Genomic DNA, 13,734 nt, shown 5'->3' on the forward strand with positions numbered 1-13,734 from the left:
CACACTTCCTAACTGTAAAGGCCTTATCAGATGCTGCTGGTAGAAGGAGCAGAGCACTAGCTAGTTGGAAGAAAATCCACAAGCTTTTCTCATGAAGTCCCGGGTAAGCATCAAACAGAGTACTAAAGGAGCCCATCTCCTTCACCCACTTTTCTGCTCCAGAAAGAACATAAAGCAAGGGCTCTTTCTTCTCTGAGCTCTGCCACCTCCCCCAGGCCTCCCCTGCCCTAGAGACCACAGACATGCACACCAGATTCCCCCTTAAATAGCTGTTTATTGGCAGTAGGCTGGAAACGGTGGAGTTAGCGTACACAGACAACACCAGGCACCAATGTCACAAGGAGGCAAGAGTGACGGGAAAGAGCAGCCTGGAGCCCCAGATGAACCCCCCCCCCTCTTCTTCAAGAGTGAGTGTGGGAGGGGACGGGGCCTGGAGTGTTGAGGGGGCAGCCTTAGAACACGTCGGCTTAGTAGGCGTGGTTAGAGATGAAGAGGGACTCGCTGGCTGCAGCCCCTGCCTTACCACTTGGGGTGTACTTTCCTTGGCAGGCAAGGCTGTTGGCCTAAGAGGGGAGAGGAGCCAGAGTGAGAAGGTCCCTTCTCAGAATCCCATCCACCCCAGCACCCTGCCCGCCTCCTGACCCATCCTTACCAGGGCTCGCTTGACGTATTCTTCCTGGGCAGCCTTCAGGTTCTCCTTCTTTCCACCCCAGGCCTTCAGGGCAGAGGCCTGCAGGGCTCGGCCATAAGAGAAGGTCAGGGCCCACGGCTTCAGCAGGGGGCACTTGTTGATGGCGTTGAGGTTGATGGATGCCTCCTCCTCACTCTGGCCTCCGGACAGGAAGGTGATCCCTGTAGAATGAGGGGGTGACATGGGGAGACGGGTTGTAGTCAAGCAACCCAGGGGACTGGAAGGAGGCCCTAGAAGCTGACCTGAAAATCAAGACCACATGGGCACAAGGATCACGGCTAAGTCCATCTACCTCCCAGAGGTCAAGATGAGGAATGGGTCTCACCAGGGACAGCGGGGGGCACTGTGCGGCGCAGCGCTGTGACAGTTGCCATGGCAATCTCCTCGTGAGAATATTTCTGGGTACAGGCGTGGCCTGGGGTTACCATATTGGGCTTCAGCAAGGTGCCTTCCAGGTAGATGTGGTGGTCACTCAGAGCCTTGTAGACAGCAGCCAGCACCTACAGCAGGGTGGGACCGAAGTGGGGTGAGGTGGAGTTGGGGGACGAGGGTCACCCCAGGGGCCCCGGCCCAGCTCCCTAGCCCACCTCACTGCCCAGGCAGGCAGGCCACCTACCTTCTCGGTTACATACTGACAGCGTTTCAAGTCATGGTCCCCATCAGGGAGGATCTCGGGCTCCACGATGGGCACAATGCCATTCTGCGGGGTGAGGGAAGGGTAGCAGTGAGGCCTCCTAACCCAGAGCCCCACCTCCAGCCCTCCACAGCTATTCACCAAGATCTTATCCCCAGGACTCCTGGCTACACAGCCCTCCCCACTTCAAAACAGATCGGAGGAGATTAGCTGTCTCCACAGATCCACCCACATAATCCCTCTTCTGCCCTTCTGTTTGCAGAGCCCTTCGTGGACACAAGCCTGGAGCTTGGTGAGGATTCGGAGCCTTGGGGTAAGCTGGCAGGTGGGTGGCAGGCCAGCTGCCACACTGGAATGGAATTAGGTGGGACGTGGCCTGCTGGGGACCTACAGGCCCACCTGCTGGCAGATGCTGGCGTAACGCGCCAGGACGTTGGCGTTTTCCATGATGGCAAGGGAAGAAGGGGTGTGCTCCCCGATCTTCAGCACGCAACGCCACTTGGCAAAGTCAGCTCCGTCCTTCTTATACTGGGCACAGCGCTCCGACAGCCCATCCAGCCCTGAAGAGGGGATGGAGGGGTCAGAGCCAGCCAGCGGAGGGGGCAGGTGGCTCCCACATGGCCTGGGCACCCAGAGGGGTACTGACCAGGGTGGGCTGGTTGGTAGGGCCAGGAGCTAAGCGGTTCTCACCTTGGGTGGTCGTCTCGCCATTTGTTCCTGCCAGGGGCACCACACCTTTGTCTACCTGCGGGGGTGGAGGGCAACAAGATAGGATGGGAGGTGGTCTCTGGTGCCCTTTTCTCAATCTTTGATCAGGGAACTAGATCTCACACGCCGCAACTAAAGAACCTGTGTTCCGCAACGAGGATGGAAGATTCCGTGTGTCGCAATGAAGACCGAGCGCAGCAGATAAATAGTATTTAAAAAACAACAAAAACTCTTGCTCTAGAGCCTTTTTCTCCTCTGTAGCCCCACCCTGTCCCAGCTTTACTTCATCTCTCAAGTATCCTTCCTGGTTTGCCAGTGTTTCACTTAGCCATGGTATCTGGTCCCAAGAGGCAAGATACACACAGATAAGCTTGAATTCTACCATTTACTAAGTGTGAGCAAAACACTTCATGGCCTTGAGCTTCTGGTTTTTCAATAGTATAAACATAACCTGTGGCTTTTAAAATCACAAAGATTAAAATGCCAAGCAAGTCCCATAAGTTACTGGCTTCTTACACACAATTTGGAGGCGATCAGGGCAGACTCCACCCAAGTCTCCCCACCCAGTTCATCCCCACCACGACCCCTGCCTGTTATCCTGGATTTCCTTGCCCCTCATCCATCTCACTGGGCTTCCCAGGTGGTGCTAGCGGTAAAGAACCCGCCTGCCAATGCAGGAGACACAAAAGACACAGCAGGTTCAATCCCTGGGTGGGAAAGATCACCCGGAGGAGGACATGATAACCCACTCCAGTATTCTCGCCTGGAGAATCCCATGGACAGAGGAAGCTGTGGGCCATGGTCCATAGGATTGCAAAGAGTCGGACATGACTGAAGCAACTTAGCACATGCACATTCGTCTCACATCTCCCACCCCAAGGCCTAGCCCCCTCACCTTGATGCCCACGACGCCGCCCTTGGCTTTGATAACTTGGGGGAAGGGACGCCCATCATCGGCCTTCTGGTACAGCGTCTCGTGGAAGAGGATGACGCCCCCGATGCAGGGATTCACGCGGTCATCGGCAGTCAGCAGCAGTTGGCGGTAGAAGCGCCGGTTCTCCTCAGTGTTCTCGGTGCCAATGGACTGCAGTCGCTTGGCAATGCTCCCTGGAGGAAAGCATCACATGGGAATTAAAGGGGTCAGCCCTTCAACCCCACCCCGGACCCTCCTCCCCCTGTGCCCTGCCCGCACCGGTGGACTCATCTGCGGCCAGGATGCCCTTGCCCGGAGCCACAATCCGGTGAGCGATGTCACAGAGCTCCTTCTTCTGCTCCGGGGTGAGTGCTGGGTATTGGTGGGGCATGGTGCCTGTCAGTGCCTGGGCGGAGGAGACACATGGGAGAAGGCTAGTTAGTGGAGTCTTCCCCTGGTCTCCCAACCAGCAGGGCCCCTTGCCTGGAGGTCAGTGGAAAGGCTCCCTACCTCCCCTGCCCAACTCCCGGCAGGTATTGGGTCACTTCCTGCCCCAGGCTCTCCCTTACACCCAACTTCCCTATAGTAGGCCTGCCTCTTGTACCTTTCCTAACTCTGTTTGTTTCTGGGTGTTACCCAGCTGAGGGTGGGGTTGTATATTGGCATCTGGCCTAAAGGAATAGGCCAGAGCCATGGACAGGCAGGTCATGTGGAAGCTGGACCCTTCTGGCTTGCGCTGTGCCATGGGGGTCACCTTGCCTGGAAGCAAAACCAAACCGGAGTATTTTGGAATTAGAAGTTGTGCCGAAGGCAGAAGGCCCAACGTCCTCATCTGTAAGAAGCCAGAGAAGGGGAAAAGGCTGTGTTTCAAGCCACACAGCAACCCAAGGGCCTGATCTGAGATTAGAACTCAGATCTCTGGCTGCGATAAGAGTGTTCCTTCCAATCCACCTGAGATCCCAGGGCTGGCCCAGGCTCCATTGCCTCAAGGACACCCCAAGGTCAGGCTGCTCCCCCCAAGGTGGGGGAGGATGTTAGGAAAAAAGTGGTGGTATGGGGTGGTCCTCGGAAGCCCAGAAAAGGGCGGCGGAGGAAGCCTTAGCCCGGGGTGGGGGTGGGGGGAGGAAAGGAGTGAGGGTTGCCCTCACTGCTCATGCAGGGTAAGAGAACGTGGAGGAGAGGCAAGCGCCCCACCCCTTCCCCTGAAAATGCTCCTGTCTGCTCCGCGGCTGCAGCTGTTCCAGGCTCAGAATCAAGGTCACCCGATAAGGAAAGATAGGGAAAGTGTTAATGGGGCATCATGCGCTGCCAAGGGATTTCCCCTCCTGGCCAGGGGCACCCGTCTCCCAGGACAGGGACCAACCACCCGCTTTTGGGAACCCTGAGGCAGTAAATGAGCTGGCTCCCACCCCTCGATGCCTCCTAGGATCCCTGCAGAGGCAAAGGGGCCATCATCTTTGCACCCGGAGTCCTAACAAGAAAAGGGGAGCGAGGAACGGCCCTTCATCTCGCCTGGCTTCCTTCCTCCCCGCTGTGACTCAGCGCGCGGAGCGGTCGCTGCGTTGCGCAGCAAACCCAGGGAGCTCAGGCTGGAAGAGTCCGGGAGGCCCGGCTGGGAGCAAATGTGTGGGTGGTGGCGGAGGAGGAAGATGCTGGGGCCGCGTTGGGGGGCTCCGTGCGGACGCCCGACCCGCGTCTGCCCCCGGGATCCTTCTCCACGACCCCCTCCCTGACCTTCGCACGTGGCGAGAGGCGCTCACCTGGCACAGGAAAGGGGCGGGCTGGCGGGGCGCAGCGGTGGAGGGCTGGCGGAGTGGACTGAGGGGGCGAACGCGGCAATCGTCACCAGGACTCTGGTTCGGCGGCGCGTTCCAAGAGGAACGCAGCCTATTCTACTCCCGAGGCGGGGCGCAGGGGCAGGCGGGCAGGAGGTGGTTCCCGGCCTTATAAAGGCACCGCTCCGCCCCCCGCCGGGTTTTTCCCTTTGCAGGGGGCCGGAGGCGCCCAGGCGTCCAATGGCAGGCGAGGAAGTGTGCGAAAGGCCGCCCCCGAAAGGCGAAGCCGGGAGGCGGCGCTTGGGCGGGGACTGTCCGGCGAGAACCCGAGCCCTTCCCCCTCGTTCCCCCTCGGACGTGACTCGGGCCACATCCCGCGGGTCGCCAGGGCCCTCCCCTCCCTCCTCTCCTCTCCCGACCCCCCTCCCCTCCTCCTGGCGTGCTTCGGGGCGCCGTGACTCAGCCGATTTTTGGGCCCCGGAGGAGATGAGAATGGGGTGGGGTCGGAGGAAAAAAGGGTGGCAGAGCCCGAAAACAGCGAAGCTCAGCTTCCCTCCCGCAGGCCTATCGGGCGGCCCGGGGCAGCCCCAGCTTCCGGCGGCACTGAGGCAGCGAGTGTCACATTGTAACCGAATGCAGGGGCCCGGCGACTGCCCGCCCCGGCTCAGGAGAGGGCGGCGCGGGCAGGCTCCCGGAGCGCGAGCCGGCGGCAGTTCCGGGTGTCCCGCCCGGCGGGTATCCCCGCCGCGTCCGCGCTCCATCCCGGCAGGTCCGGCTCCCGGGATCGGGAGAGCCAACGTGGCCCGCGAGTGCGCACGCGCCCGCCGCTCTCCCGCGGAAGCCGGACCCGGCGGGAACCCGCTCGGGCCGCCACTCGGCCCGAGCAAGTCTGGGGATGTGAGACCAGAGTCCTTGCAAAATTCCCTGGCGCCGACTTCCCTCTCCAAAATCAAATCCGTCCCCGGCTGTCGGCCTCCCAGATCCTTTCTGAGCCTCCCCATCCTACCGGCCGGGTCTCCCCTCTTAAATCCCGGAGCCTTCAGCCCAACTCCAACCCTGCTCCGTCCGACTGGTGCCCACCTGTGAGGAGGAAGCCAAAGGAGCGGGCGAGCCTGGTCAGCAGCGAGTGAGCCAGGCCCCGCCCGGGCTGGGTTATAAGGCAGCTACCCCCTCCCCCCAACCGACCTTCTCCGGTGACCCCTGCCCTTTGCTCGCCATAGATCCCCTGGCAGGGACCTATATTTAGGGAAACCTGAAGCCCCTGACATTCAGGCCAGCGTGGGGCCTAAAGTGAAGGATGGGGAAGAAGCTTGTGGGCCTGCCTATTTTGGGGGTGGGGGGAAGGGCCCCCTGCCCACTCACCGGTACTTCAGAGATTTCTTCCTTGGAAATCCAGACTGAGGCCCTCAACAGGCTGTCGAGAGAAATAAATCTCTGGACAGCGATCTGTGAGGAAGGAAGGAGGGGTAAGAGGACTCAGACCTGTGGCCTTCCTTGCCTCCTCCTCAGATACCCCCTCCCCTGACTCTGGGCCTCACACGGGCTGTCCTGATTCTTCAGAGGCAGAGCACACAGGCAGGCACTACACTCACACCTCAAAATAACCAAGAGTCCATGGACAGGGTGTGCCTGGGGTAACCCTACATCCTGATAGTCAAGGCTCAAGTTTGTCCCATGCTCTGGATGGTGAGCAGTGTCCCCCAACCTCACCTTCAAATATGATCAGTTACTTGGGGAGAGGGAGTCAAGGGCAGGGGGACCTGCTGGAGCACCAGCCCCTCTCTCTTCTGGCCCTGCAAAGGGGCTGCCGTCCTGCTCGCCAAGGGCTCTGTGAGTCCCGCTCTGCAGGGAGCCAGGCTCTCCACTGCTGGTTCCCAGGTCGGTGAGCTGGGCAGGCCATTTGTGGTTCCAATGGCCTGGAGAAAGGTGTCCTGAGTCCCCTCAGGGAACAGGGCCTGTGGCCCCTGGGGGCTGGCCACTCTCCAAAGAGCAAGGACCCGGGATCATCATCGGAGCTTGATCTCAAAGCAAAGGCAGTTGAGGCTCTGGCAGTCAGGAAGTTGGCACGCGCAGGCACAGTCGCAGAGTGGGCAGCAGTGAGGGCAGCGAGGGGCCCAGTCCTGCGGGAGAGGAGGGTGGGGTGAGGGAGGTGGGCGAGGGAGGGGGACCAAAGCCCGGAGCTGTTTCCTTTTCAAGGGAGAAGGGAACAGAGAGGCCTGGAAAGTCCCACTTGCCCAGTGGATCAGAGGGTACCATCCACCACTCATGGGAACAAATCAGCTCCTTGTGATGTTGAGAAATTAGCCAGGAGGCAATGTTCCTACAACTGGAAGGAGCTGGAAGAAGCCATTTGTGGGGGAGGTCATTTCTTCTAGGCTTCCCAGTTGGCACTAGTGGTAAAGAATCTGCTTCCCAGTGCAGGAGACGCAGGAGACTCTGGACACTCGAGTTCCATCCCTGGGTTGAGAAGAGCCCCTGGAGGGGGGCATGGCAACCCACTCCAGTATTTTTGCCTGGAGAATCCCATGAACAGAGGAGCCTGGCAGGCTATATAGTCCATGGGGAAGCAAAGAGTCAGACCCGACTAAAGCAATTTAGCATGCATGCACATCCTTTCTTTCTTCCCATCTTATAGATGAGGAGACTGAGGACCAGAGATCAGTTAGCCCTGGCCCCACCCTTACACCCCAATGTTCAGCTCAGAGATGGTTCTATACCCTTACGACCTCATACAATTGCAAGTCATTAAGACAGGGAAAGCACACACACTCTATGATGAAAACCACCTGCTGGTTTTGTGGATTTCTTTCTTGGCCTGAGACCAAGCTGGCTGTCATTCACCCTCCATTTCTGAGCACCTACTCTGTGCCAGGCACAGACTGTGTCCATGAATGATTTTAAAAAGTCTTTCTAGTTTTCCTGAAAAATGGTAATTTTCATATTTAATTTTTTTTTACTATTTAAAGGGAGTCACATTTCTTTATCAGAATCTTGAGTAGAGGGCCTCCTTACAAAAGAGGAAATGAAGGTTCAGAGAGGGAGTGATCATGCAAAGGAATATATTAACTAGGGAAGGGGGCTGGGATAGGTCTGGGCCTGCCTGCTTCTAGCCCTGAGATCCCGCTTTGATCCCACTGCTTCCCAGGGCGGTGAATACCAACTTCTTTCAAGCTTGCCTAAGGCAGGGACAATTCACCTTCTATCTCCACTGACCTACCAGGGGACTCAGGCTCAGCAGGTGCCTGAAATACAAATGAACATTGAATGAATGAATCAATCAAAGCATGTCATTTTTCCCTCTAGGCAAAGAAGAGGGGAGGCAGAAAGTCTGCCTCTCATGGAATAGGAACAGCCTGTCCTTAGAGACAGGAAGGGAGAACCGGTCTGCTCCAATCCACTCCTCTCCTGCCGTGGGACACGGACGATCTGCCACTGCTCCAGGCATGGACTGGAGTCAGGCCAAGTGGCTGGAGTGGGTCACACCCAGGATGGGTGACAGAAGATTGGCTCCTTGAGGCCTGAGGCAGGGCTAGTGACAGTCACAGTTGCACAGTTCAATCAGACTCCGGGCCAAGCCAGGAATAGGGAAATGACCTTTAGAAGAGCTGAGGTTTTGGGGTGCGGTGTCAGATGACTGGTGAGATCAGATATCAGTAGGGGCTCCGGTGAGGGGAGGGTGCATTGGCCCTTGCCAAAAGAATTCTCTAGGAGGAAGCAGAAGTATATCATGGCGGAGGGGAGAGAGCGAGGCGGCTTCCTTGTGTGTGATGGGGTGTGGTTTGGGGGCGTCTCTGGGGAGTCCTGCTCTGGGCTGAAGTCAGCTCTGTGGAATTTTGGAGGACTGCACCATCAATCTGTGTGCAGAACTGGGGGCTAAGAGAGGCCACACTGCCCTCACCTCAGAGAAAAGGGTATTAAAAGCATTTCTTGGCTCTGGCCCCCTGGCAGGGTTTGGCTCTAGTCATTAAGAACTAGCTAATGGATATTTCGACTCTCGCCGGCAGCCCTGTGGCTTCTGCAAGGAACCTGCTTTTTAAGCCCTTTTTAAACAAGGGCTCTGCATGACCGTTAACCCTCGTATTTCTCTAGTTTTTCACTCTGATTTCTTTCACTCTGGGGTTGTAAAGGCCAGCCATCGTTACTGTTTGGAGCTCGGGGTTTGAATCTAATTCAGGCCCAGGTTTGGCCGATTTGTGATTTGACCCTCAGTTTTCTCATCTCTTGGAGAAGGGAATGGCAGCCCACTCCAGTATTCTTATCTGGAGAATTCCACGGACAGAAGAACCTGGCAGGCTACAGTCCATGGGGTCGCAAAGAGTCGGACACAACTGAGCAATTAACACACACACACACTTTTCTCATCTCTGAAATGGATTTAGGAAGTAGAACACCTCCTTCACAGGGTCACTTGGGGAATCAGTGGAAGGCATGAAGCATGGTGCCTGGTACACAGTGAGTTCTCACCAAGGGGAGCTCTTCTGGTCACAGCTCTCACCCTTGAGCAGTATGATGAATACATATGTTGCACTCTAACCCTGCACTCTAACCCTGGTGTATGTGTCTGCCATGTAAGAACTTGCTAAAGATTCGCAAATTTCAATCTCATTCCAAATCTACTGGGCATGGGGCCCGGATGCCTGGCTTTCTGTTTAAGCCTCATCCCTGCTTTTGATCACACCCGGCGCTTAAGAACCAGAACTGTCCCGGATTGCATCATTTCTCACACTCCAATGTCACTGCCTACTTATTTCTCTGTGTCCTTTGCAGGAATGTAAGCCCCATGAAGGTTAGGGCCACACCTATCTTGTTTCCACTGCACCCCCAGGGCCCAGCACAGTTCCTCAACAGTAACTTCAGAAGTCTTTGGTAGTGTGAAGTGTTAGTCTCTCAGTTATGTCCGACTCTTTGCGAGCCGGTGGACTGTAGCCTGCCAGGCTCCTCTGCCTATGGAATTCTCCAGGCAAGAATACTGAAGTGGGTAGCCATTCCCTTTCTCCAGGGGATCTTCCCAACCCAGGGATTGAACCTAGGTCTCCTTCATTGCAGGTGGATTCTTTATTGTCTGAGCCACTAGGGAAGTCTCAACTCTTTGGTAAGTGGATAAATAAATGAATGAATGAATTAGGCCCTCATGACACACTTGTGAAAGATGTAGCGCAGTTGAGTTTCTCCCATAGAGAGAAAGAGAAACCTGGGTTTTTGTCTTGGCCCGGCTTGAGGCCTCTGTGTGCCCCAACTTCTACAGCTGTGAGAGGCAAGGGCTTTGGAATATTTGCAGTTGCTTTTGGTAGCGTAAGGAAACTGAAGAATACAGAGGCCTTACTGTGCTTTGTGGAAAGACAGCCCAAGGATGGAATGACCCCACCCCACCATTCATCATTCTAGAACCTGTCCTGGCTCTGGAAGAAGCTGGGTAGGATCAGGCCCTGTAGTTCTCCTGGCTTGGATGCCCCGCAGCCCTGGAGGGGGCAGTGAGAGGAGTCAGTCCCTCCAGACAGCACACCTCATTCTCAGGGAGGAGGAGAAGCCCTTGACCACTCCCTTCCTACAGACAGAAGGTGAAGGGAGTGGGGTCCCCAGGGCAGGGAACAAGAAATCATTTGTAAATAAGCATTTTCTGTAAAATAGGAGGTTGGAGGACCCAGGGTCTTCTCCTTTTTCCCCTTGATCCCTGGAGCCCAAGCCCTGGGCCTCGTCTCTGCGCTACTCCTGAGAAATCAGAAGCAGATTATATCTGAAAGAGGAGAACTCCTTGCCCTGCAATTGATTTTGAAACTCAAAACTTCTTGCAGGAATTTGCAACTGCAGTCTGCCCAAGTTCTGCTTGGGCTTTTCCCCTCACTCTTACCTCCCTAGGGAAGGTCCCCATTTCAAGGGCAGGAGCTTTGCTGTCTAAATCTCTGAGCCCAAAATAAGCATGGCCTAGGAAGGTGGTCAGTGACACTTAACATCTTTAAAGCCACAAATGCAAAAACAGCCTGTCCTCTGTGAGCCAGGCTTCTCCCTGAAGGTTCTGTTTCAACACACGATGGAGCAAGTTGCTCTGCGAGACTGTCCTGTGGAACACTGAAGAAGCAACTAAATGCCCCTGAGCCAAGTTATGCCCCCTGCAAAAGGAGGTTAAAAGCATGGACGGGTAGCCAAGGTGTGATGTCAGGTTAAAAAGGGCAAGTGGCAGTTGGGAGGAAATAGTAGGTGTGGCATACATTTTGTAAAAAAGATTTATGTGGTTGCACCAGGTCTTAGCTGTGGCATGTGAGATCTAGTTCTCTGACCAGGGATCGAACCTGGGCCCCCTGCATTGGGAGTGCAGTCTTAGCCACTGGACCACCAAGGAAGTCCCTGTGGCATACATTTTTACCCACAGTGAAATACAACAGTGATATCACTGTATGTGTATTAGTATATAAGGGACACACACCAAACATAGTAACCTTGGTTAGCGGGCTGGCTTATAAAGTAACTTGTACTTTCTATGTATTTCTACATGTATACTTTGTAATCAAAAAACATATGTACATAAGAGTTTTAAAAATACCCAGCTCTGGAGGTTGTTAATGAAGTTGCACAGTATCTAGAACATTGTACTCACTCCAAGAACAGAAGGAGCTCTGTCTGCTTTAACTACCATTTTCAGAGGTCGCAGTATGCCCTGCATGTTACATAGGTCACCCTTCTCCAGCTACTGCCCTGTTCTTCTTTCTCCAAGTAGCTTTCGTTACCAGAAAATATCTGATATGTTGTTGTTTTCGCCTGTCTCCACCTGACCCAGTACCTGGAACTAGGCCTGGCCTAGAATAGGTGCTCCGTAATAAATTTTGTTGAACCGAAAAAGAAAAAAAAAAACGAATGCACTGAGAGTACCAGGATCAGGACTCAGGGGCCAGGGGCCAGGACGAGAACTCACAGCTTCGGCGGGCTGGGGGCAGCAGGCATCCAAGTAGCGGGCTGGGCTGGGCAGGGGGAAGTCACAGGCTTCAGCGCAGGTCTGGCAACAGTCTTGGGGCCTGGAGGCGCCTTGCTTCCTGCAGGGAGAGCTGCAGTCTGTGCAGCAGCCTTGGGCCTAGGAGAGGGCACCGCTCAGGATCCTGGCCAGGTGGCGGGTTGGGAGGGACAGCTGAGTCTCGGTTTTGGAGAGAGGAGCCAGAGAAGATTCAGCTGGGGAGAGGAGAAGAGGGTCTCCTGGCCCAGGTGAGAGGCCGATATGGAGACTAAATGGCAAAGGTGTCTCAGGGTAAGAGCCTGCAAATGGGGGGACAGGCTGACCTCTTCCCCTGTCAGGGCCCACCCTCCAGCCCCCACCAGGCCCCTCACCAGCAGGCAGTGCCTGGTCAGCAGCACAAGACCCAACAGCAACAGATAGATGCCCACGGAGAGCACGACGATGGCCGGGATGGGGAGCAGCAGGGAGGGGCCGCTGACGGGAGCCGGGGTTGGATTCCACGGGCTAGAGGAGGCCTGGACAGCACAGGAAGAAAGGGTGACGAGACGTGGAAGGGCTGTGGGGACACGGAAACACCAGGAGGGACACAGGAGGTAGCTGGGAAACAGGGAGGAACAGCCACCATGTGGTGCGGAGAGAGTAATAGGGCTACACTGTCTGGGCCAGGAAGAGCCCCTGGAGAAGGACATAGCAACATGCTCCAGTATTCCTGCCTGGGAAATGCTATGGACAGAGGGGCCTGGTGGGCTACAGTTCATGGGGTCGCAAAGAGTCGGACACGATAGCAACTAACATCTTCATCTTCGTCTTGTCCCCAACCCTGCCTTTTCTCTCGTCATCCCCATTTCAGCGCCATCAGAGACCTGTTGGTCATTCTAGACTTTTCCAAGACTTATCGCTCTTCCTTTCAGAATGCCTCTCCAAACAGACCTCTTGTCTCTGTTTCCGTTGGACTACTCTACCACCCTTCAGCCCACAGTACTGGCCTCTGTCTTGCACTCTGCAGTTATGCTCCTTTCCATACCAGCTGTCCTTGAGTATCCCTCCCTCCCTGACAGTCCATCAGTGGCTCCCACTGACTCGGTCCAAACTTCTTATCTCAGTGACAAAGGCTCTAGTCTAGCCCTGCCTGCCTCTCCCTCTGTCCTCCATTATACTCCAGCCATACTGAAGTCCTGGCAATTCCCTGGCCTCTCTTTCACATCCACGTCTCTGCCCACGCTGTTCCTTTTTCCTGGGATGCTTTTCCTCCTTGATTTCCTAACTCCTCATCTTGCCAGAGTGTGGAGTGCCCTGCCTTGGCAAGGCCACCCCTGCACTCTTTCTGTCTCACAGCTCTTGTCCTGAGCTGGAAGGGTCTATGTTGGGTAAAGAGCTCCAGTCCAGGCGCCAAGGAAGGCAACGTCAGGGTAAGTTAGGGGTGCCGAGGGGACCGCGCCAGAGAGGAGTACGGGGCCTAAGACTCACGTCCATGGGGCAGGACACTGCCGGTCAGTCCAGGAGCTGCAGGGGAGAGAAAGTCCTGGGCCTCAATGACTGAGAGGGGCCATTGGGCTCGGGTGCCCGTTCTCCTCCTCCCATTTCCCCTTTGGGGAAACTGAGGCCCAACGATGGTCTCTGGTCCGAACAGTGAGGATCGCGGGTATGGGACAGCACCTTCTTCGAAGGCCCCAGCCCGACCCTCCGTTTTTCCCTAAACCCCGGGCTCCCTCCACCGACCTAACCCCATCACCTGCGCCCTCGGGGCCACAGGCAGGTCACGGATTCCGCGTCTTTCCCGCTCCAATCCGCTGTGGCGGCTGCACCGCCCAGAGGCCTCCCGCCGCTTCTCGCTGTTGCCATGGAGATGAGAGCACAGCTCCTACGGCGGCCGCCCAGACCCAACATTCCTTCTCCGCGCCTCGCTTCCCTCTTCCTATCTGTGGGCACCAATTCTTTGTAGTAGCGATCCGCTGGACTTTCCCGCACTTACTGAGTAGAAGGGGCGAGTTCCCGCCGCTACACGCCTGGCTCAGATCTACATCGTGTGCTGGGTCCTGCAGCGCCACAAAGGCCAGACTGAATCCCCGG

At 56.1% G+C, this 13,734-nt stretch overlaps 2 protein-coding genes and 1 non-coding gene across 10 annotated transcripts; all 3 read right to left on the reverse strand.

Moving 5' to 3' along the window:
* Window positions 1-254: 254 nt before the first annotated feature.
* On the reverse strand, window positions 255-6,120 carry ALDOA (aldolase, fructose-bisphosphate A). 6 transcript variants are annotated; one of them, XM_059881233.1, is made up of 11 exons: window positions 6,084-6,120; window positions 5,728-5,801; window positions 3,551-3,705; window positions 3,226-3,352; window positions 2,929-3,140; window positions 2,016-2,070; window positions 1,725-1,885; window positions 1,308-1,391; window positions 1,017-1,191; window positions 653-852; window positions 255-563 (listed from the first exon to the last, which is right to left on the reverse strand). In XM_059881233.1, the coding sequence occupies exons 3-11, from the start codon at window positions 3,689-3,691 to the stop codon at window positions 468-470; spliced, it is 1,251 nt and encodes a 416-aa protein (XP_059737216.1). In that variant the 5' UTR covers window positions 3,692-3,705; window positions 5,728-5,801; window positions 6,084-6,120; the 3' UTR covers window positions 255-467.
* On the reverse strand, window positions 3,354-3,412 carry MIR12060 (microRNA mir-12060). Its single transcript, NR_162436.1, has one exon. It is a non-coding gene; the product is annotated as a microRNA mir-12060 (primary transcript).
* Window positions 3,657-13,727, reverse strand: LOC132343858 (late cornified envelope-like proline-rich protein 1). Of its 3 annotated transcripts, none has more exons than XM_059881585.1 (8): window positions 13,637-13,727; window positions 13,132-13,167; window positions 12,036-12,179; window positions 11,629-11,784; window positions 6,432-6,841; window positions 6,084-6,167; window positions 5,728-5,801; window positions 3,657-3,705 (listed from the first exon to the last, which is right to left on the reverse strand). In XM_059881585.1, exons 2-5 carry the CDS (start codon window positions 13,135-13,137, stop codon window positions 6,728-6,730), a joined length of 420 nt encoding a protein of 139 aa, XP_059737568.1. In that variant the 5' UTR covers window positions 13,138-13,167; window positions 13,637-13,727; the 3' UTR covers window positions 3,657-3,705; window positions 5,728-5,801; window positions 6,084-6,167; window positions 6,432-6,727. The 3 variants fall into 3 exon arrangements, with proteins under 3 accessions (XP_059737568.1, XP_059737569.1, XP_059737570.1); XM_059881586.1 differs by lacking the exon at window positions 13,637-13,727 and adding an exon at window positions 13,397-13,483; XM_059881587.1 differs by lacking the exon at window positions 13,637-13,727 and adding an exon at window positions 13,384-13,473.
* Between the last annotated feature and the right edge of the window lie 7 nt (window positions 13,728-13,734).

This window comes from Bos taurus, chromosome 25, assembly GCF_002263795.3.
Source record: "Bos taurus isolate L1 Dominette 01449 registration number 42190680 breed Hereford chromosome 25, ARS-UCD2.0, whole genome shotgun sequence".
Lineage (NCBI taxonomy): Eukaryota > Metazoa > Chordata > Mammalia > Artiodactyla > Bovidae > Bos > Bos taurus.